General features: G+C 38.2%; 3 protein-coding genes and 1 long non-coding RNA gene across 4 annotated transcripts in view; 2 read left to right on the top strand and 2 right to left on the bottom strand.

Annotated features, from left to right (window-relative positions):
- LOC130572014 (uncharacterized) overlaps positions 1 to 1,570 on the top strand; it is a 5,181-nt gene extending 3,611 nt beyond the window's left edge. The window contains exon 3 of the long non-coding RNA XR_008965151.1: positions 1,464 to 1,570. This is a non-coding gene — a long non-coding RNA (uncharacterized LOC130572014). The remainder of the gene's footprint in view (positions 1 to 1,463) is intronic.
- A 1,763-nt stretch (positions 1,571 to 3,333) lies between these two features.
- tent5ab (terminal nucleotidyltransferase 5Ab) lies at positions 3,334 to 6,128 on the bottom strand. The gene is made up of 3 exons (XM_057363412.1): positions 5,936 to 6,128; positions 4,856 to 5,767; positions 3,334 to 4,128 (listed from the first exon to the last, which is right to left on the bottom strand). The coding sequence occupies exons 2-3, from the start codon at positions 5,255 to 5,257 to the stop codon at positions 3,346 to 3,348; spliced, it is 1,185 nt and encodes a 394-aa protein (XP_057219395.1). The 5' UTR covers positions 5,258 to 5,767; positions 5,936 to 6,128; the 3' UTR covers positions 3,334 to 3,345.
- LOC130572011 (protein-glutamine gamma-glutamyltransferase K-like) lies at positions 5,113 to 19,674 on the top strand. Its single transcript, XM_057363409.1, has 16 exons — positions 5,113 to 5,221; positions 6,289 to 6,364; positions 12,025 to 12,188; positions 12,750 to 13,192; positions 13,297 to 13,488; positions 13,589 to 13,840; positions 14,017 to 14,135; positions 14,833 to 14,940; positions 15,039 to 15,216; positions 15,300 to 15,438; positions 15,747 to 15,939; positions 16,336 to 16,489; positions 16,600 to 16,884; positions 17,657 to 17,817; positions 18,395 to 18,531; positions 18,653 to 19,674. Coding segments are annotated over exons 3-16 (2,508 nt in total). The 5' UTR covers positions 5,113 to 5,221; positions 6,289 to 6,364; positions 12,025 to 12,186; the 3' UTR covers positions 18,798 to 19,674.
- Positions 19,675 to 19,793: 119 nt separating this feature from the next.
- Positions 19,794 to 23,107, bottom strand: part of si:ch73-217n20.1 (sushi, von Willebrand factor type A, EGF and pentraxin domain-containing protein 1) — a 7,807-nt gene continuing 4,493 nt past the window's right edge. Inside the window, exons 8-12 of the mRNA XM_057363410.1 lie at positions 21,992 to 22,180; positions 21,810 to 21,906; positions 21,412 to 21,485; positions 21,103 to 21,282; positions 19,794 to 20,214 (exon numbers count right to left, since the gene is read on the bottom strand). Coding sequence (XP_057219393.1) covers positions 20,012 to 20,214; positions 21,103 to 21,282; positions 21,412 to 21,485; positions 21,810 to 21,906; positions 21,992 to 22,180 — 743 coding nt within the window. The 3' untranslated portion in view covers positions 19,794 to 20,011. The remainder of the gene's footprint in view (positions 20,215 to 21,102; positions 21,283 to 21,411; positions 21,486 to 21,809; positions 21,907 to 21,991; positions 22,181 to 23,107) is intronic.

The following is a 23,107-nucleotide window of genomic DNA, read 5'->3' as shown; positions in this document are numbered from 1 at the left end:
AGAGAGAGAGAGAGAGAGAGACATATATATATAGAGAGAGAGAGAGAGAGAGAGAGAGACCAATGAGGGAATGATATCCTACATGAAAAAAATACTCTAGTATACTTAAAGTGTTCACTATAGTAAACTGCAGTAAAATTCTTAGGTACTGTAGATTTTTTTAACCTTACCATAGTAAATATTAAAGTATACTACAGTATTTACTACCGTCTATCAATTAAATATAATAGTTCTTAATGACATTTCAGTGTAACACATAATTGAGACTTATGAAAAGGAATTACAGAAGTCGAGGCCCGAGTTGTAAATGTGTGGTGGAGCTGGGGATGGAGGAGGATCATGTGCTCCTAAGCAACGCGATAAGCTGCTGTTAGCTGAATGAATTTTAAAACGGAAGCTGTGATAGCGTCATATTTCTATAGGTAGACGAGGATCAGCTGATGCGACTCACGTGACCTGCCAGAACTAACACTATACGCTAGAGTCAAAATAACTTTAATATCTGCAGATTTGTGAACACTATTTTCAGTTTTATATTTTCTTTGTTAACAACACAGTGATGTTGTTGCACAATTCAGAGGATTTGTTAATCTTATGGCTTTCCATGCTGCTCAAGACGGGTGTATCGCTGGTCTAGATCAGTTAGTAAAGCTGGTGAAGCTGTATAGGGTTAATAGTTTAAAGTAACACGTTTGCTGGTTGTGGGCTTTATCGTTCTGCATCACTCAGCTCAATACACATCGTTACTCTTTATCAGCTATTGGGTTTTGTTAAAACCACACAACAGGAAGTGTGCGCAGTTGTTCACAAACATCACTGAGGCGATGTCTTTTCTCAAATCACCATTTAATGAGTCACTCATGTTGGAAATACACGATGCATGCGAGATGTACAGCTGTGAGCTCAGAAGACCACGTCTGAATTCACAAACACATTTCATTTAGAAGATAAGACACACACGGATTCTTCTCGTGAGCAGCCAGCCGTATGCAAGCCGCGATGAGAACTTGCTGCGTTTTCATTTGACTCATAAAACACGACATTTATTCTTCACAGCATTGAAATAAAGGTCCTGTGACCTTCAGCTGACCTCAAACCTCACAATATACTGTACAAAAATAGAAGAATCGGTAGAAAAATAAGAGATATGTTTACGGTCCATGCCTTTACGATCGATTTGGATGAACTTTTCTACAAGACACGCTAATGCTCACAACATATATTCAAGTTCTCTGATTCAGACTTTATGGAAACATAAAATGGGGAATTGTGGGGTAACTTTCACAGAGTATGCAAGTACACTCTCAAACATGCCGGGTTGTTGTTTTGACCAATGGTTAAGTCAAATCAGAATTTTTTTGGGAGCGTATTGAGGAATGTCATGGATATCTTTGGTGTATCTTCTGCATGTCTTACATATGCTAAATTTCTTTATTCTGTTTTTAATCTCCCATGTTGTACAGGTCAAACGGTCAGAGGTTGCTGAATTTGGTGACTGTGTGATAATTGGGTCAGCAGGTTACATGGACGTAACGACAACGGTTTGGACTTCAACGTGGGTCATTCATTTTCTCCTGTAGTTTAGCGCCGAGCTGTTTAACATCTTTGCTTTAGTTGTAATGGCATTGCCCTGGACATTTTAATCTGAGCTAAGCCAACGCTGAGCCAACGGTACATTGAGGTCAGTTCAGATAAGACTGCAAGCTGGGAAGAACGTATACGTGTATACAGTAAAATCTTGTCTGCTTCATTAAAACACTTCGCCGAACCCAAGTTTTCTTTCTACATTATTTAAATAATAAGAACAGTTGTAAATGTTAGTTGAAAGCCAAACACATGCATATGTGTAATCTTTCATCATCAGGTGGACTTATTTTATTAGTTCTAAATATATATCGTGATATGTCGCCATACAATTATGATCATTGTTTAATCCTATTTGTTGAGTTGTGTCAACATACATCATTTTGGAATGTTTCTTTGTGCTCTCTTGGGGTTTAGCTTTCTTAATTCCTTCCTTAATTATAATTTTATGGTAACATTTAGAAAAAGTTGTATTTTTCAGTGACGCCTGTATACTTTTTGCTAAGTTTGCTATACTTTTTGTTCAATAAAATTTTCAATTTGTGAAACACAATAAAAATATTTAAAAATCTGTTATTTGAATTTTATTGTATCGTACCGCGAACCCAGTATCGTGTATTGTATCGAATCGTAAGACGTGTGCATCATTTCAGCCCTAGCTGTCATTGATTTGGTTTCGCACTGTATAGACCGTTTCATCAGACGCGCGCGCGCCTGACCCCCAGTTAACTTCCGGTTTGTGTTTGGCTAGTGTCTAATAATATAACTATTTATATTTTATTTTATTTATGTTAATATTCACTTGTATTATTATTTTACGGTATAATAATTGTATAACAAACGATTTGTTGAATTTTGATTTATGTTCATTTTATTAAATAAACAAAGAGTCCTGTAGTTTTGACGCATTTAAAGAAACCGTATGGTACATTGACAACTAGTGGTTGAGCTTGGTATCGCAGTCTAAATTCAAAATATCGGAGAGACAAGTTTAGCTAAGTAACGGTTCGTCTCGGTTTCTTTTGCTTGCTATCAGAAATAATCTACAGATGCTCTATTGTTTGTGAATGTGTACTGGAAGTTCAGTTGGGGTCACAAGAGTGCGCAATAATGTTGTTAAGATGAAACCGTCTATACACACGCTACACACACAATCCCAGTCAAACTTGATTCCAGCGGGTGTTTTTACCAACAAACACACACACACAGTTGAAGGCACTTGATTGAAACGGTTCATCTGTTCAGCTGTCTGATATTTCTACAAAACATCCTTGGATGGAGAAAAGAATCCAGTCCATTGACTTCGGTTCTTTCTGTGTGAGAACAATACGCATCAAAATGTCTTTGTTGGCTAATCTATCTGCCCTTTCAACACTGTTTGCAGGTTTAATCTCTTCGAGTCTTCAAGTATGTCTATCACACACACACACACACACACATCTCTTGTGTCCTTGTGTAACTGCTTTGACTCATGTGCTCTTTATATGTGGAGCCTGTGTGTGCGTCCGTGTTGTTGGAGCCAGTGTTGTGCTTCTGTAGGCCGGGCACATAGCCACATAAAGCCTAGTTAAAACGTGCCGCCCCATGGGAACCCATCCATGTTCACCTCACTCTCCCTTCTTCTGTCTGATCTTTTATCCGGTAGCTTCTCCTCGCAGAGAGCGTCTTGGGTTTTCCTCAAATGCACACTTCTCAACTTCTTAAGAAATTGCTTTCTTTATTGGATGCATTTGTTGTTGTTGTTGTTTTTCTGAAAATGTGCTAGTTGCAGGGCAGCCACGGTGAGAAGGTGTGCGTGGGCTGACAGGCGTAGACCGGCTGCACTTGAGCAATGTAATAATTGTTAAAGTTGCCGTCGGCGATGTACGGCGCAGGCTGGTAAAAGCAGGTAACGTTTGCCACGTTTGGAATAACGTTCTGTTCCGCCAGCACGCGCACCGCCAACATGGTGATGAGACTCAGCGCCTGGCGTCTTTCATGGCCCATCAGGCACACCGTACTTTCATTGACGACGCTGTGGAGCGTGGTCAGATACTCGTATTTGCGGTCCTCCAGTCCGACGAAATGATTCTGCAGATAAGACTCGAGTTTGCGTCTCTGTTCCGCCACGTCCGAGAAGTCGATGAAGAACCGAGAGCACATGTAGCGCTCCAGAAGCTTCATCTCGCTTTCCGAAGCAGCGCGGAAACCCCGCACCAGCAGGTGGCAGTACTTCAGCAATCCTCCGCCGCGGATCTCCTCGGGATTCCGGGTGCAGATCTGTTTCCTTTGCAGGTGGTCCAGGGCGACGGTGAAGTCGCCGTAAACGCTCTCTCCAACGACGGAGGGGTGAAAGGTCTCGGCCATGGGGTTCTCGGAGCACTCGTAGAAAAACAGGAGAGAGTCCAGGTGGATCTGGAAGGAGTCCACGCTGAACTCGAACTGACGCCGGAGGGAATCGACAAACTTGAGCTCCACGTTCTTCCCGCTGTTGTTAGATAGGGAGATTAAACTCCAGCGGTCGGAGTCGTTGCATACTTTTACCATCTTCTGCACATATGCCTCCTGAGGAAAGGGAGTTGGAGATGTTAACAAAAAAGAATAGGTGAAATGGTGAAAAAAAGAGTCTAAATGAAAATAAAGAACACTATAAAATATGTGCATTTGTATGGTAGAAGACCTAAAATGTCTTTTTAAAATCACTTTGCACTTGCATTCATGGCATTGCATTACTATAGACATAAAAAGTTCAGTTTTGAATGCTATCTGCCTCATTTGAATGCATGAACGTTTTGCATACGTGGAGTAGAAGGAGGTGAAAGCGGATCCGTGGAAAATAGGTTTAAATAAATCCTCTTTGTAGTAGAAAGCAGCGTTTTTACTATTAGTGCCCTTATCATTCTGCAGCCTAAACCTCATGCACACTTTCTAGGGCATGTCTAGATCCACTCAATGTCAACTTACACAGTCATGGCCTTATGGGAGGAAGCATATGGAATTATATCAATTACTGATTAGTCAATTGTTTGTCTTTTCCAGAAAGACGCCAGAGCCATGGACAGTCCTAACCTTAAGTCAAAGGGGCAGGTGCTGATCAACATTTGGAATATTGGAAACCACAACTATTTAGTTACTATACCAGAACTTGAAGCACCAGGGGCCTCGTTTATAAAACTTTGCTTAGATTTCGTCCGTAAATGCCTATTTTGTGGGTGCGCAACGTTTACAAATGACGCCCCATGTTACACCACAATTAAATGCAAAAACAATTAAATGCACGTGAAATTTTTACCTTTAAAGTCAGTGGAGTTATTTTCTCTTTATTTACGCCTTCAGGTAAGAAATCCAGGAGTGAATCCAGAACGATATCTTTGACGGTCTGAAACTCTACTTCTCCTTTTAGATCTGCGCAAAAGATGAGGTCCAGGTCCTTGTAGCCCAACCCGCTGTCCTCATGGAGAACGTGACTGGCCGCGGAACCGTTCAACCGGACCTCGCGGACGTGAATCTGACGCTCTTCCATACGACACCGCACCGCTTTGACGATATCCCGAGGCTTCATCTCCAAAGTGGGGAAGTTCCACTTGCCGTGAATGGGGATGTATTCGGTGAGGATGGCGTCCAGACGCCTTACCTGCTCCCAGTTTAGCACGCTCAGGTTGGTGCATTCACGGTTATTCAAAGTATCCTCCATGCTGACCGATTAAAGATCGCCTGTTATGATTTTATTTGGTCTACAGTCTTATATCGCTTTCGCCATGTCGCAAATTTGAGGAACTCGCAGTTGCGCCCAATCCGGTGGTGACATAAAATGTCACAATTTCGTTAAATAACGCTAGAAAAGAGCATTATTCGCAGGGATGAGAGTTTATTTGCGCGTCTGTGCATGTGCAGTGGATGCTGCGCGCCGCTGTCGCGCTTCACCTCTGTGCGTAAAAGCTCGCCAGATGTCCCGTGTGCGCAGTGCGCTTTAGTCCGCGGCGAGGGCGGCGGACGTGCGTTCTCACGGCTCTCCGGGGACCGTGAGAATCAGAGTCCCTTGGCTGATGGCTGCATTGTGCGTTTTTAGGTCCATTCAAATAGTTTGGAGTGAAGTAAGAGCACGTCTCTCGAAGTACATCAATATCAAATGGCCAAAGACGCAGTCACTCTTCTCAACTAAAGTGAGATATGCGCTTGAAGTCTTCGCATGTTGTTTTATTTCCTGTAAAAAACGTAAATAAATATTAAAGTTGAACAAAGTTACAAGTACAAAGAAAGTGAAAGAAATGCTCAGTAAATTAACACAGATACGTACATCTGACTCAAATCAGATGCAAATGCAAACTTTTTAAATGAAATGAAATAATATATGTGTTTATGCAATGCCTACCCGTATCCTCACATTGTGAGTTCCGCGTGAAATGCTGGTAGCTCGTGTTATCTCGATTGCGCGCAGTGAAGTTGCATGAAGATTAACCCGCAAACTAAAGAGGCGTGACGATAAACTTGAGTGACAGGTGAGCAAAGCAATCCGAACAGGTACTGTACAGCTTTTGTTTTATTATGTTTCCCTGCTCAAATACTTGACACCAAATGTGTCATATATCTGTATTTGTATGTGACTCTGAAAATGGGTAGATGAGGCTTAAAACATTTGTGTGAAGAAAAATAAAGTGTGCAATGTATGAACCAATGACAAGTAACTATGGCAAAATGTTTTCCTTCTGTTTGTTTCCTGTACAGCAGATAGAAGTGAATCTCAATGCTGCCCTCTAGAGAAAGACGTCTGTCATGATGCTTTAGCTCTACCTGTACGCAGGTGAGTACTGTCATTAAATCGTGTTTAAATACACACTGAAAAAGAACAAAAAAATTAAAATGTTGACTGTATTTTCATCGAAAAATGGAGTTCGTAGAATTAAGGTCTGAGTTAGTCTGTATTATTTGCATTAATTTAGAGAATGTAGTGTGTGTGTGTGTGTGTGTGTGTGTGTGCGTGCGTGTGTGTGTGTGTGTGTGTGTGCGTGCGTGCGCATGTGTTTAAGAGAGAACGAGAAGGAAAAGGGTGTTTAGGGCCACAATCTAAACAGTGTGCATTTACTATAATTGCAATATTTATGAAAAACAAACTCGGGTAATATATGCATTGATGACAGCGTTGGTTAAGGTAAGAAAACACTGATACATAAAACATGGTTAAGAACATAACCTGGCCAAAGAAGAAAAAAAGAAATACAATTTTGAGGAACCTTTTTACATGGTGGTATTATCTAAATGACTATTAAGCATAATTCTCATGACTGCATGAATGTCGTTGAGACTCTCTTTCACACTTTGTAGGTCTGATATGACATTTGTTTAAAAGTCAGTCTGACGTCTTTGAGATGTCTCCAAACAGCTTGTTTCTGCATGTTGAGAATGGCTGATGTCTATTCCTCAACGTGAACTTAAATTATGATGGGTTTGTGGTTAGTCAAGCTTGAATATGTGTCGAGTGTGTGTGTCTGTGGGTGAAAATGTGACAAAGTAAATAAAGAGGTGCGACAATGCTGTGTGTGATATGAGTTTTATTTCCCACATCTGTTCTTTACCACATCAACCATGTGTTGTTTTAAAAAGTTTGCAAGCAAGTTGAAAGTTTTGAAATGATATATAAATTCTTAAAGAGAGCTGTGGATGTGTGTAATGTGGAATGTGGAGTTTGATGCAGCAGTTTTGACCTCTGTTTTGTCCCACATGAGGAACTGTGTGTTCCTCTTACTGGACCCATCCAACATAATAGATCAGTTTTACTTCCGACGATCTGCTACAAAAACAAGTCTTTAGCAACCGCCTTCAGCACCATCAGCAAAGTGATATATATATATATACATATATGATATAAGACTTGTTTAGCAACCATTACACGCACGCACACACACATACAAACTAGACAAGACATTATATACAATCGTTTTATTTTGATCTCTTTGTATTGACCACAAAGCTGTCATTATAAGCTACTGTATGTATCAACATCATTTTATTAGTTTTAAATGAATCTAAACATTTTTGGAGTTGTCCCCCTTTTAACAGCAGCCTGTGCCTCACCTGCAGAGACTCGACAGGTTTGTGACAGACCTGATGATTCATGTTGTCCAAAAACATCTGTTCCATTGAGCTTTTACGACTTGAATGGAAGTTACCGTCTGTAAAACAGAAAATAATACTTCAGAATACTTGTTATATAAATTGTATGGAAACTTATTTAATATAACCTTTAAATGCACTGTGAGCACATTTAACAGTAGTTCCTTTCTCGTTTATATATCAATAACCTTCAGCACATTTTAATGTTGATTTCACACTAAAGACGACGACGATGTCTTTAGATAGTCAAATATTCTTGATATCCAGAGCTAGCTTAAAGGGATAGTTCGCCTAAGATGAAAATTCCCTCATCATTTACTCTACCTCATGTCATTCCAAAATGTACGATTTTCCCTCTTCTGCAGAACAATAAAGAAGATATTTTGAAGAATGTTGGTAACAAATCCCCATTGACGTCCATTGTATGAACACAAAACCACTGAGTACATTTCTCAAAATATCTTCTTCCGTGCTCCACAGAAGAATGAGTCAGGTTTTGAGCAACATGGGGGTGAATAAATCTTTTTATATTTTTGACTGAACTGTCCCTTTAAATTCAGCAGATGTTTTTAACGAGTCACACTCACACATCTACCGTATTTCTGTCGCACATGTCTTGCCTCATCACAGTCAGGCGATTGTTGTGTTGAAGCATTTAGAGATGTTTTGAGGAACTAATGATTCGACTAGATTCAACTTAATAGTGACTGTGTAAAATTCAGAGAGTACTGTACTGTTGCGAGCAAACTCATGGAGAGGGAGTGCTGTAATATTCTCAATACTTCAAAGCATTCGATCTTTAATAACATACAGTGTTGTTGTCATATTCTCATTGTTCTGGAATATGGACTGACCCCTGCCGAATGGGGGGCTTGTGTGTTTGTGAGGAAGTCTAATGGCTTTGGCAGTTTTGCTAAAATAGCATGTTGTCACCAGATTGTGTTTCCTGGTTGTGTGCGGTTTCACAACACCAGCTCACACACACGTACATACCCATGCATTCTCTGTACACAAATACACACGCACACACTCATGTTCTCACCACACAAACACATGTGGTTTCTGTAGACAGCGGCAGGGGAGGGTTAGTTGTAACAGTTTTTATTTTTAAAAATGTTTCCCAGGATTGGTGGGCTGTAGGTTTGTTGTCAAACTATGAGGGGTAAGTTGTCACAACCTGCCATATGTCTACTCTCATGTCATTCCAAAACCTGTATGATGCTCTTTCTTCTGTAGAACACACAAAAAAAAAGATATTTTGAAGAACGTTGATAGCCAAACAACACTGACCCCCATTGACTTCTGAGACAGAATAAGTCACATGTCAATCATTTGTTCAATCTTTCCGGAATACATTTTGTGCAATAGTTCAATGAAAACTGAACTGTGGCTCACATCTGCCCTCTATTGGAAAGATCATTATTTGAAAGACATCTACTCCCTTCGAAGGGCTGAGCACTTGAAGTGAACTGTTTGAAGGGTATAGGGCTCCGTCGTGAGTTAATACTTCAAATCAACCACCAGGTAGATACAGAGATGAAGGAAAGAACAGCAGGCAGGAGACGAAGTGATGTTGAATAAAATGAAAGATGGTTTATTGAATAATCTCAGCCGTGCTTTAATGCTCAGTCCAGCTCTGTCCAACTTCGTTTGACTAGAAACAATAGGTGTTATTAGACATGCAAGATTACGGTATCAAAACATTGTCTCGTGACGTTATTATGAACCTTGAGATCGAGACCATTGGAGTCTCATATCAGCATAAAAGACGATACAGCACCCAACAGACGATTAAACAGTATTAAAAATAAGGACAAAATGTGACAAATAATAAAAGTGAATACTAAAATGATAAAATAAATGAATGAATGTACAGTATATGATAAATGAAGGTTAGTAAATATAAAATGGAAATAATGAGATGAATAAAATAATAATACAATAAAATAAAACAAGAAACAAATGTCTATCCTATTAATGACAAGTTATTGATGTGCTTTAGAAACAGACAATTGTAAACAGAGTGACATTCATTGCTAGATGGTATTAGAACTAACATCAGAGTTCAAGGCACTGGTCTCAAATCAGCTTTTTGTCTGTCATTTGTCTATAAAACATCCTATGCAGTTTGCTTTTAACGCTATGTGGAGCCAGGGTCTAATTATCATACAGTTTAAGCAGACATAACAGCAAAATATAAATCACAATATCAGACAGCAGTAATTTAACCATTTGTGGCCGCTAGGGGTCCCCCAAGCCAGCGGGGCCCTACGCATTTGTATGGTTTGCGTGGTGGTTAACTGTATATTACTACCATATTTTAATATCTTAATACAATGTAGTCTTACTGCGATCATTTTTTATTAGCCTGTGTCTTCTTGCTTGATTTTTAAGCAATCTATATTTTTGATCTGAAAATTATTCTACAGCTGTAAAACATTTTCAGTGACTGTGGTGTATTTGCTCTTTTAGCTCATTGTTTGGTTGTATATTCCAATAAAATACGTTTTGTGTATGCAAGTGTGCATGTCAGTAGTGACTCATGGCCTTTACTGTAATGTGTAATGTCATAATGAGAAACGTATTTAATGATCCAGGTGAGAGAATTTGGTGTGTCCCTATTTTCAAAGATGATTACTTCCGTGAGATACTATGCTGACTTAATAAGAGCTTTTGTATACAATCATTTTTGGGGAAAACTGGATGTTCCTGACAATGCAAAGAGACAGGTGTTGAAATGTGTTTCAATTAAAATTACTGTAAGCATCAATTAAATGCGCGCACGCGCGCACACACACACACACACACACACACACACACACTTCAGAATTTTTTTCAGTTTTTCTAAATTTAGGTATGTGTTTAGGTAAAACAATCATTTTTGTTTCATTCTGTGAACTACTAACAGTATTTCTCCCAAATTTCAAAATAAAAATATTGTTTCATTTGCAGGAAATGAAAACTGGGGAAACAGGTGAAAATAACAGAAAATATGCTCTGTATTACAGAAACGTATTTTTTTATGTGATAACCTTGATTTTTATCACAGTTTTCATCTGTCTTGTCATGCTGTCAGTCTTTCACAATGCTTGGATGACTTTGAGGTTTGATTTTGTTGAAATTCAACAGACACTGGACTGAAATGACCACAACACGTCTAGAAATGATGATTAAATGAACATTTGGAATAGTCTCCTCACTTTTCCACAGCTATATGTATATGTGTGTGCATGTGTGTGTGTAAAACCATGCGGATTATGTAAACCAATATCCATATGTTTGCATAATCTACATGGTCAAGCATGACATTTTCATTTGTATTTCAGTGCATGCTTTTAGATGGAGCTCTTTGCTTGTATATAATATACACCAAGACTTAAGTCCCTGAAGAAAACCTTTCACAGGTGAGAATGTGTTGGTGTGTTTTAATATGTATGTTGCATTTTATTCTTTTTAATGTGTTAGCAAACGTCTTCATCTTGTATTATGTTAGTTTAGCATTTATAACGTCTACACAACAGCACATCACTGTACATTCATAATCTTCAAAACGTGGTGCAGACACTCCTGTGGCTCATTCATCCATGTGTTCCGGTCAAGCACATGCATTTCTTACCAGGAACTAAAGAAACTACAGTGACACACATTCTGACGGTATTTTTTTTCACTAAAATGTGAATCCACCTTCACCCTGGAGCTGTAACTGAAAATCTGTCTGTATTAGTTGTGTTTGATTGTTATTATGATGTCTGTGGGATAATTATGATTCCACCTCATTTCTCATCAAAGATATTTTTCATTTGTTCCTGTAAATTAAAATATGTGATGTGACAACGATTAAACAAAACACTTTACACCCTGTTGGTGTGTGGTGGGGTTTCAAACATCAGTTTTGGGTGTGATTTTCCTTGACATATTTGTGTCTGGAGTCTAAAATTACATCAACCGTAAAATCTATTATTCATTATTATCTGTATTAAAAAGTAGGGTGCACAGCAAAATCGCCAGTGTTAGAAAGGGTCAAATTAACTCTCACAGTGTTTATACAATCCACACTTTGAGAGTTTGCATTATATTTACACTGTGAGTGTTCATTTGACCTTTTTAACACTGGCGATTTTGCTGTGTGCATGTAATCAAAATTATGTTAAAATATAAATATACTCATTGCAAGTTCTGTTATATTGTATATCTATAATGTAGATTACATAAATGCATTTGCAAATGTTCAGTTGAAACTCTGCCTGTCAGTTTTATAATTATATCAAAATGTTAATATGTTTAATTAACTTTAATTTTTTGATCGAATTAAACGGCGTGACTCATGATAACCCTTCCCTTCCTGTAAAGGAAGGGCAAGGAAACGTTTGCAGACATGAAGAAGTGAATATATAAATTGGAAAAGTTCAGAAAGAAATCCCACAGTGTCAGAAGAGCTTGATCCAGACTTTAATCCTGCTTCAGCAACAGTCAAGACTGACTTCACGCACTTTTTCGCCAACAACTGCAAACATGTAAGTATGTTTTTAATTATAAAATGATATTTCACACATTTATTCAGATGTGCACTGTATATTTTGTGTGTGTGTTTTATATATTTATAATTACATTACATGTAATTATAACATTAGATATTAATATTATTTGTGCATTTATATATATATATATATATATAAAACATATTTTAATTATATATTGATAATAATGTTTGTGGATTTTAATTATTTGATAAATATAAATGTATTAGAATATTACGAATTATGAATATAATTATGAACATTAATTAAATGTAACATTTATGTAACAAAATTTTTTTCATGATTATGTAAATGACGACAAATTTTAATTTAAGGCCAATGCTCTTTCAGTTTTACGGTGCTTTCCATAAAGGCATCTGCTAAATGAACAAATGTAAATATAAAGTTGCAGTGCATCACAAACAGTTCCTTTAGCTGAAATGGTAAAATGTTTCAAATGTAATGTAATATACAACAACACAGTTGCAATAAGAAGTTTTCAGGTTCTGGAGTTCTGGTTTCTTTGCCTCAAACTATCTCTGTCTCTTTTATTCAAAGGTCCCAGAAGAAAAGCATCTGCCTCACTGGCCGTTTCCCATGCATCAAATGTGACGACTGGAAAAGTCCATGTGTTAAGCCGGTTTGTGAGCATGGGCCGTACATCAAGCCAGGTTGTAAACAAGGGCCATGCAACAAGCCAGGTTGCGACCATAAACCATGCATTAAACCCATCTGTGTGCAAGATCCATGCATCAAGCCAGGAGCCGACCACAAGCCGTGCGTCAAACCGATTTGTGAGCAAGGAGCATGCGTTAAGCCAGACTGTGACCATAAGCCATGCTTTAAACCGGTGTGCGGCCAACAGCCATGCAACAAGACAGGTTGCGACCATAAGCCATGCATTAAACCGGTTTGTGGGCAAAACCCTAAATCATGTCATGATGACCAGCAGAATATGATCCTAGAGTCTGAAGGACGTGGATGTGGAACCGAGGTGCCTGGTAAGAGTTGTATTTTTTGGAAACCAATGCACGATGAGAAACGTTTTCAATGCCTAGCTAATGAAATCAACCGTTCGTTTGCTTTCTTATGTATTTCTTCTCAGACGTGGTCCTGCAGGTGCGTTGCATTGACCTGATCAAATCCAGAAAAGAACAGAATCGCCTGGAGCACCGCGCAAACTGTTACCATAGCGACCACCTCATCGTCCGCAGAGGACAGACTTTCCAGATGTGGATCGAGCTGTCCCGGCCTTTCAATCCCAAGACTGACCAGCTTCTCCTGGAGCTCAGACTGGGTCAGTTGTTTTATCTTCTTGAGCAGATGAGAGATGTGTCCTCTCTGGTGTTCGTGAGGGCCTTTCAGATTTCATTTTGGTTTTTGTGCGTGTTTTACAGGTGATGTTCCATCGATACGCAACGGCACTCTGGTGATCGTTCCGTTAGTGGATGAGTTGAAGAAAACACACTGGGCGGCAAAGATTGTCCAACAGGAGCATAACCGCGTTAAACTGTGTGTTTACTCTGTATCAACCGCACCCATTGGACGATACAGACTCACCGTAGTGACACGCGGTCCTAAGGGGCGGGCTTCTTCAGCGTACAAGCCCTGCAATGACATTTACATGCTGTTTAACCCCTGGTGTAAAGGTACGTATCCAAATAGAAAAATAAGACGAAAATTGTTCGAAGAGTTTAACTGTCTGTTTAAAGTTAAAACAATTACAACTAAATTGTACTACCTAATACTCACTTAAACAAAAGCTTTAAGTGAGTATTAGGCTTTAAGCTTTTTTGAATCAAATTTCATCCCTTGTCTGCCGCAGATGACTCTGTGTATCTGGATGATGATGCTCAGAGAAATGAGTACGTGTTGAATGACACGGGCATCATTTACCATGGTACTAAACACCAGGTCAGCTGCAGAAACTGGAACTTTGATCAAGTAAGACGCTTTAATTTAAGCTTTTAAATCAGATCTCAACTCAAACATTTCTTGTGACTTGTTGCATCTACATTTTTCAAGAGGCTTGGTTAAAGTTCTGTCAATTTAAGGACTGTTGCCACAAGTGATAATCGTGGCAAGTATAAGATGCTAATTTTAGTCACACAATTTTTTTAAAGTGTATAAGTAATATAAAGTAAATATACACTGCTAAAAAATCCCATAAAAAATGTCAGCTTTCTGGCAGCTGGGGCGCCAGAAATATTCCATAAAATAACCGTTTTTCCCATAAAATTACATGTTTTTCTTGTAAATTTGTTTTCTTTTTCTGTAATTTGATGGTTTTTGGTCGTTTTTTAAAAAATGTAGTAAAATGAAAGTTTTTGGACATTATAGTATGTGAAAAATCTGAAATAATAGATTTCTGTAAAATTCTGTTTTTTAATGATATTTCACATTTGGCGTCAGAGACATAATTCCATAAACCAATACAATTTCATTGCATTTCTTCTTTGTTTAACGAGGTGGCTCGTTATTTTGTGTGATCAGCTTTCAATAAATGTTTTACTTTTAGTCTGTTTTTTCTAACAACATATATTTTTTGTACATTTTTCGTACTTAAAGTTTCCCATTAAATCAGGTTAAATACTGTAAAACGATAGAGACCCTCACGTCCGATCTCAAATCTGATTCTCAGTTCGACGAGGGAATCCTGGATGCGTGTTTGTTTGTGCTGGAGAAAAGTGGAGCTGCGTGTCTGGGATGGGGAGACCCTGTTATCGTGGCCAGAGTTTTGTCTGCTATGGTGAGTCGTGCTTGAATCCGAATCAAAAACCTGACCGGCTCGTTATTTCATCTGAAAGTGGACAGATGTGACACCGTCTTGCATCCCTCACCCCACAGGTTAATGCAGACAATGACTGTGGTGTGTTGATGGGTAACTGGTCAAACTGCTATGAAAGTGGAACGTCTCCAGCGGCCTGGTGTGGAAGCGGTGAAATCCTGAGACAGTATCACAAAACTGTAGGAAAACCTGTTAAATATGGACAGAGCGTGGCCTTCGCCGGAGTCACTAACACACGTGAGGGTTAATGTGAAGTGAAGGAGATGATGGTTGAGACGTGTCTGAGTGGTGCATTGATACATTTTTCTCTGTTACACCAGTGTTGAGATGTCTCGGCATTCCCGCTCGTCCTGTTACAAACTTCTGCTCTGCTCACGACACAGACGTGTCTGTGACAACAGATGTTTACATCGATGAGAACTGTGAGCCAATCAAACACCTGAACAAGGATTCAATCTGGTAAGATTCTCGCAGACGTGAGCAATAGCATCTTTGCTATTAATGATAAATAATAATAATATTGGTGATGACGATGTGATGCTGAAGTGGAAAAAGATCTGTGTTGACGGCATTGAGAGAATGCTTATTTCTTCACGATTGTGAATCTTATCAATGTTTTGGAGCGCACATTCACACTAAAAGTTGAACAAAACGTTTTCTCTGCGTCACTGTGCTTCTCTGGATCCGTCTATACGTCCGACGCAGATCGATGACAGTGACGAACGGCTTGTTTAAGTCTCTGGTTGCTGAGTCTTTTCTCTGTGCAGGAACTTTCACGTGTGGAACGAGTGCTGGATGACTCGTCCAGATCTTCCAGCTGGTTTTGGAGGATGGCAGGTGGTTGACGCCACTCCTCAGGAGACCAGTCAGGGCTTCTTTCGCTGCGGCCCCACCTCTGTCTCTGCCGTCCGCAGCGGGCAGGTCTTCCACAAATACGACACGCCCTTCGTCTTTGCCGAAGTACGTCAATGATCTGTAATTTTCTTCTTTTTTTCTGTAGCATTATTTGTCGACCGTGGGACCAGGACACACAAGATGGCATCAGCAAACGTCTCACGGGCTTTAAGATGACTTCAGATTATATAACACAAGCATTCAAACAAGATCAAATGAAAACACGTACCATAGAATATTCGATTGGGTAGATTGAGGGATGTTTAAAGATTGCTGTGAACGATGGGGAGGTCTTGAAGTCAGACGGTTGAGATCTGCTTTGACTCCAACTTAACTATACGAGGGGAATGAAAGAAAATCGTGAAATACTTCCAAAAAAAACACAGCTGTAGAACAACATTCCCCTCGTAGTTCAGGCCCACGTCAACTTTGATTTATTTCCCATTCTCTTTTATCTCTCAGGTGAACAGCGATATTGTTTACTGGCAGCGGACGGCTTGTGGAAGCTTTGCTGTGATCCACGTTGACAAGAGCGCTGTGGGTCACAGCATCAGCACCAAAGCCGTGGGCTCGGACAAACGCGTGGAAATCACACATCACTACAAACATCCAGAAGGTGATGCTGAGAAAAGATCAATAATGACTTCAGTTATTGCTGATCTAACCAATTCTCTCAGTGCTTGGGTTGAATAGTCTTAATCTGACCTTTTCTTCCACGTTGATCAGGTTCAGAGGAGGAACGGAAAGCTGTGGAAACAGCCGCTCAGCACGGATCCAAACGCTGCGAGTTCCCGCCGCCCTGCGCTGAGGATGTGGTTTGTGAGATCAGTATGCAGAAGGATCCGCTGTGTGTGGGAAAAGACGCCGTGCTCTCCATCACTCTGAAGAACAAATGCAACTCTCCTCGGACCGTCACACTCGGTAGTCAAGTGGTGGCCATTTACTACACTGGAGTGCAGAAGACCTTAGTGAAGAAAGACCAGACGTGCATCGAGCTCAAAGCCTGCGAATGTGAGCAAATGAAAGACGTTTAACCGAACCAAAGTTTAGAAATATTCCATGATTGTGGACAATTGGTACGGTGCAGTATATTGACAAACTTGAATCAAGTTAACAAAAATCACTCCCACGGGACAAAATACTGTAGTATAGGTTTGTACTTACTATAATAGTCAATTGTAGCATACTGTAGTGTAGTATAGTAATTAAACTACACTCTGTTCATGTATACTATAGTATTCTGTCGTATTTACTATAGTAAACTGATAAACTGCAGTGAATGCTGTCATATGTGTAAATATTTAGGTAAAAAAACACTGTAGTATCAGGGAATTTGAATGCTGCACAGCAAAATCGGCAGTGTTCAAAAATGTCAAATTAACACTCACAGTGTATATATAATCCACACTCTCATAGTGTGGTTTATATACACTGTGAGAGTTCATTTGATTTTTTTGAACACTGCCGACTTTGCTGTGTGTTTTATAGTAAATGCTATACAGTATAGTCAAGTCAAGTCAACTTTATTTATATAGCGCTTTTTACAGTTTTCATTGTTACAAAGCAGCTGTACATAAAACACATTGACTATAAGCAAAACGTTTAAAGCACACATTTAAGATAAGGGAGAGAGAAACACAGTTCAAATACTAAACAGACTATAAGTTCCTATATGTAATATTAATTAAGTCAAACTTGAAATATATAGTGTATATATAAATGTTTATTTATATAATTTGCATCGGCATTTATACAGAATTTGTTTGTTATTTTTCCTCTATAGCCAAGACTCTGTCGTGGACTCTGCGACATGAGGATTATAGGTGTCATCTTGTGGATCACTCATGTTTGATGCTGATGGTCACTGGACAGGTCCTGCAGACGAAACAAATCCTGGCCAAACAGTTCAGATTCAGATTGTGTACACCAGATCTTGTTATTACTGTGAGTTTGAATGAGATTTCTTCCCGCTGGCCTTTATTTATTTATTTTCAATGACTGTTTTGTTCTGTTTTCTTTTCTTTTCTTTTTTGATAACGTAAAGGTTATTTGGTGTTAAATTAGCTCAGGTTCTTTTTTTGCTTTATTTGAGTTGTATTAATACTTCGAATTGGCTTTTATGTTTATGCTTACGTTTGATCTATTTTATGTGCTTTGCTTGCTTTATAATATACTTTGTTATATTCCTCAATTTATTTTTATTTCATTTTTAGCTTTTATTTCTTTTCACTTATTAATTTTAGTGCCTCAACTTGAAATTTTCATTTTATTGCTAGGGCAGCTTTTCTCATTTTGGTTTAGTTTAGTTTTTAAAGAGTATATTTATGTCTATATTTTATATGATTTAAATGAACAAAAAAGTTTTAGTTTTAGTCAGCTATATTAACGATAATTGTATTAAGGATAAGAACACGCATTTTGATTTACTCTGATTGTTTTACACATGGAAATATAGAATAGAATAGAATAATGTGAAGTCTAGGCATGTGACGTGACTTGTGCATGTGCGTTTCTCTTTCAGCCTGCATGTGATTGTGTGGTGGGCATGGAGGTGCTAATCAAAATCACATTCAAGAATCCTCTGTCCTGCATGTTGAAGAACGTGACCATCCGTATTGAAGGACTGGGACTGAAGCGTTGCAGAACTATTAACTACGGGTAAAACACTGAATCATAATCGTTTCCACTCACTGATCTACATGTGAATTATCTGATGTTACCGCTTCATTTACTGTATATTATTAACTCTCTCTCTCTCATTTATTTTGTCTGTTTGTAGCGATATTGCAAGTCTGGCCACAGTGAGTCTGACGGAGACGTTTATTCCCAAATGTCACGGTCCTTGTAAACTTGTGGCATCACTGGACTGTCCTCAGCTGACTCAGGTTCATGGAGCCTGCAACCTTGTTGTTAAAGAAAAGTGAATTAAATGGGAAATCTGAATGGCTTTAATGCCTTTTAACATGCGTTTCATTACATTAAGTAGCATGTGCTAGTTCTGCTTGACCCATTAAAATGAAAACGGTCAGGGTGGGTGGATTATGCTCTTTAAAAAGTCTTTTTTGCATGTGTGGATGTCATATTTTGGGGATTTTTTTTCTGACAGACTGCAAATGTTCAATCTTTGATCAGCATCAATAAAAGTTAATTGCAGTAAATCATAGGTATGTTGGTTTGTGATGTCCAAGTCAAACAAAAAGGGCTTTACAGCAATGGCAGTTTTTGTCAAAGAACAATTTTCAAAGCTTTACTTTCTTATCTTTCAATAGTTCAAATAAACGTTTGCACTACAAAAAGCTTTTGTAAAACCGAATGTTTCTGTGGATGTTAATAGTTCTGTATGGAACCAACATGTTGACAATCTATATTTACTTTAAATATTTATTCATTTTATGAGTGTACAGTGAACACTGGGGTTTAATTACTGAAATATCTCAGTAATGTTACAAGACCAATGCCTTGAAGTATTAACCCGATAGAAAATCTGGATTATTCGTAATATTTAAAATGTAATGCCACGTGTTGTCAATAATTACATTCCTGGGATTTTTTTCAATTATAAGAAAACCCCTGACAAAACCACAAAAAAACATGAAGTTCAAAATGTTGTGTCTCAATTACAGAAGTAGATCAGACATCTACTTAGTTTCATAAGGTTTTAAGATTACTGGAATGTATTAACATTTTAAATTGTACATCACATATTTGAGCCCTTTTTCTGTTCATGCATTTTCATCATTCCTCAGATTATTATTTTTATTATAATTGCTTTTCATCTTTGATACTGACTCGCAGTGCCCCGATTTCATGAAAGCGTATGCTGTACCTGAATCACTTCAAAACAATGATCATTCTTGATCTGGATATTTGAAAGAAATTCAAGTTCATGCTTGGTTAAAAAACAGCAAAGGAGAAAAACGGATGACTAATACTCATTTTTAATGGAAAAAACATTCAGCATTATGGACGTCGTTCCTAAATGAAGCTTTGAAATATTTTTGATGACAACACAATTTTAACAAACCTTAATCACCTGTTTATATAGAAAAACTGACTGATTTTAAACAAAATATTTCGCAATAATGTAACAGATAAGATGTAGCCTCTCAAGCCAGAGAACGCTTTTGTAAATAGTATTTTAGTATGCAACACGTGAAGCCAGGCACAGTTTGGAAAGGTCTGGCGTCCATTCTCCATCTATTCCACACTTGACGTAATTTTCTTCTGAAAGTCTGAAACCAGGATTACAGGTGATTCTCACCGTGTCCCCGAATCTATAGACAGACCTGTAGCCCATCATTCCAGATCCATGTGGCACTCTGGGTACAGGACAAACAATATCTGGAAGACAAAAACAAGAATGTCTGTTCATTCGTGTGCTTTAAAATGTATAAGAAAAAAAAAGAGAGTGTTATAAAAGTCACAAGATGGGTTGAATTTTATGTGCTGTTTTCAGGCAATAAATATAAACAATAAACTAAAACCATAAAATATGACCTTTTAATGTTATTCCTGTTCCAAACCTTTAATATGCGTGAGATATACATGTGTGATGTTGATGTTTGTAAGAGTTTAGGCCTCTTTTTCAAACAAATTGATGGACGGTGTACCAATATCTAAGAGACTTCGTCCTTGACGATGAAATGGTAACCATAAAAAGATGTCAGAGCAACGACAATAAGAATAGATTTGATCATTTCTTTACAGTTACAAAAAAGTCAAATGAACAAAACCAAGCGACAAGACAAAAATTTACGGATTCATGCCTTGCCATTTTACTTGTATCACTGTAATGTAAAACGTACAACATTTGTGACCGTGTTGGTGAAATCCCGGCTAAAGTCAAATAATCGAATTATGAGATTAAAAGCATTAAAGTAGTCAAAGCCAAAAAATGATGAAAATGTTTGTTTATTGCTGTTAATAAAATGTATATGAAAGTATTCAAAGTAAAAAAATCAATGTTTCGTTCCTAACATGATAATAACTGAATTGATTTTATTGATAAAGCGTTTCTTTTTTTGCACTAAAGATAATGAAAGTTGGCTTCCTAAACATATAATGATTTAATGTAGAAAAAAGACTGGGTCACACTTACTTTTTTAACAATGTTTTTCGTATGTCACAATAAGGCGTTGAATTGGTTTGGTTCGTGTACGCTTACTGTATTCGCAGTTATTTTATCGAAGGTTGCGGTGATCTCAGCACACGGGCACATTTACTGTTTACCTCGACATTCAGGAGGAGGAGCGCTCCACGTTCCGTTCTTGGTGCAGTGCATCTCTCTTGCACCAATCAGAGTCCCGGTACGACAGCGATAGGACACCATGTTACCAAACGGAACTTGGTCATATGTGAGGTCAAACATGTCTGCATTATTGACCAGCGGGGGCGGAGGACAGTACACAGCTGCAGGAAACAAACACAAACCAACAATTCACATGTCATCCACATGACCACACATTTATGAGCAGATGCATTGAGTCTTGAGCGGTTTTATTTCGCAAGGACACCTGTGTCAATTAAAAAAAGTCATACGTTCACACTCGGCGTTCCTTCCATCCCAGCCTCCGTCCCTACAGTACCGCACAGGTCGACCAATCCCCTCATACCTGACGTCATCAATCACAACACACAAACACATCTCATGACATCACAGTTTTTTATATATTGTGCAGAAAAAAAACGAAGAGACCAAATTATTTTCAGTTTATCTGCATGTACTATTTATAGGTATGTGTTTAGGTAAAATGGTCATTTTTGTTTCATTCTGTGAACTTCAAACCATATTTCTCCCAATTTCAAATAAAAACGTCGTTTCTATTTGCGTTTATTTGCAGGAAATGCAAACTGGAGAAACAGGTGAAAACAGCAGAAAAAATTCTCTGTGTTTTTTCACACCTCGAATAAAGAAGACAAGTTCATATTCATCTCACCCCTCATCACAGACGACTGTCGCCGTGTCTCCGAATGACACGCCGGAGTATTCGATGTGGCCGTTTGAAATCTCTCCTGCAGAACCACATCTCTTGGCTTCACAGAGAAGCATAAAGAAGGTAAAAACTTCACACCTTGAAGTTCAAAGTATAAAAGAAAAGACTAAAGCGCTTTAACGTACGTTCACATCTCATCTGCAGATCCGTCCACTCTCCGTTCCTACAGTATATACTGTCTTTACCTCCAGCCCAGCGGTGTCCGATAGTGCACTTGTATCGAAGCCGAGCTTCAGCTGTGTGTTCTTTCTGCTCTGGTGAATACTCGTCTCTGAGATGGGCGTGAGGATAGAAGGGAGCTGGACCACAATTACCTGCGGGAGAACCAAAATTACACATCAACGCGAGCCCGCATAAAAAATAAAGAAAAATAAAGTATGCTTTCAATCTATTTTTAACGTACTTCTACACTTAAAATGACACTTAAGTACTGTTTTCCCATCCTCAATCTTTTGGTGGAGTTTTACAGTTAAGTGTGATGAAGTATTCTCTGTATTCTTGCCTTGTCATTTTGTTTACTCTTGAAAAGCGTACTAAATACTTTTTTCACATAGTTTACATGCTGTCTTATAAATATACATGTTCAAGTTTATAAACTTTTGTGTGGAAGAGTTAAGAGTGAATTAAACGTGTGAAATTGAAGCTGATCGTCTTCGTACACGGTCAGCACAGAAATTTCTTTAAATCTAGTACACTTAAAAGTAAATTTCAAGTATAAAAATAAACACCTCAATAGAAAAATATATATATGTATAAATAGTAATCTATAGATTTGAAGAAAACTTGAAGAATATACTTCTTAAATTAAACTAGTAGTTTACAGAGAGTATACTTCAAAGTGTACTTTCAAAAACTCACAAATGTGCTGAACTTGTTTTGAACTATAAACTATCAGAATACCTGTTTGTTCACTCGTGGTGTAGATGCAGTACAAACAAAAAGTAGTTGTTAACTAGTTGTGTCCTCAAAGTTGACTTTTTTCACTAAGCGGGACAATTTAGTCCCAAGTAGTATTGAAATAGTATATCACTACTATATTATTTTACTAGTTGGTATACTTACTACATAAAAAATTCTTTAAAAATTTACTTGAACCTTACTTAAGTATACTTAATTACATGAACATAAAGAGAAAGTATGTAATTTTTCACACATCATGAAGTTAGAATGACATAATGTACTATTGTGTTCAGTGTAACAGACTGTGTACTTTCACATTATATACATTAAACAGTACATGT

Source organism: Triplophysa rosa, linkage group LG21, assembly GCF_024868665.1.
Source record: "Triplophysa rosa linkage group LG21, Trosa_1v2, whole genome shotgun sequence".
Lineage (NCBI taxonomy): Eukaryota > Metazoa > Chordata > Actinopteri > Cypriniformes > Nemacheilidae > Triplophysa > Triplophysa rosa.
The sequence above is the reverse complement of the archived record's forward strand: the minus strand, read 5'-3'. Positions and strand labels throughout refer to the sequence as shown.

Excerpts from the sequence above, each read along its gene's own strand:
- LOC130572011 (XM_057363409.1), top strand. Across the intron at positions 13,841-14,016 it reads GTTTAACCCCTGGTGTAAAG|ATGACTCTGTGTATCTGGAT; the intron begins GTACGTATCCAA and ends TGTCTGCCGCAG. Across the intron at positions 16,885-17,656 it reads CGAGCTCAAAGCCTGCGAAT|CCAAGACTCTGTCGTGGACT; the intron begins GTGAGCAAATGA and ends TTTCCTCTATAG.
- tent5ab (XM_057363412.1), bottom strand. The coding sequence starts at position 5,257 with ATGGAGGATACTTTGAATAACCGTGAATGCACCAACCTGAGCGTGCTA. Across the intron at positions 4,129-4,855 it reads TAACTCCACTGACTTTAAAG|GAGGCATATGTGCAGAAGAT; the intron begins GTAAAAATTTCA and ends CCCTTTCCTCAG.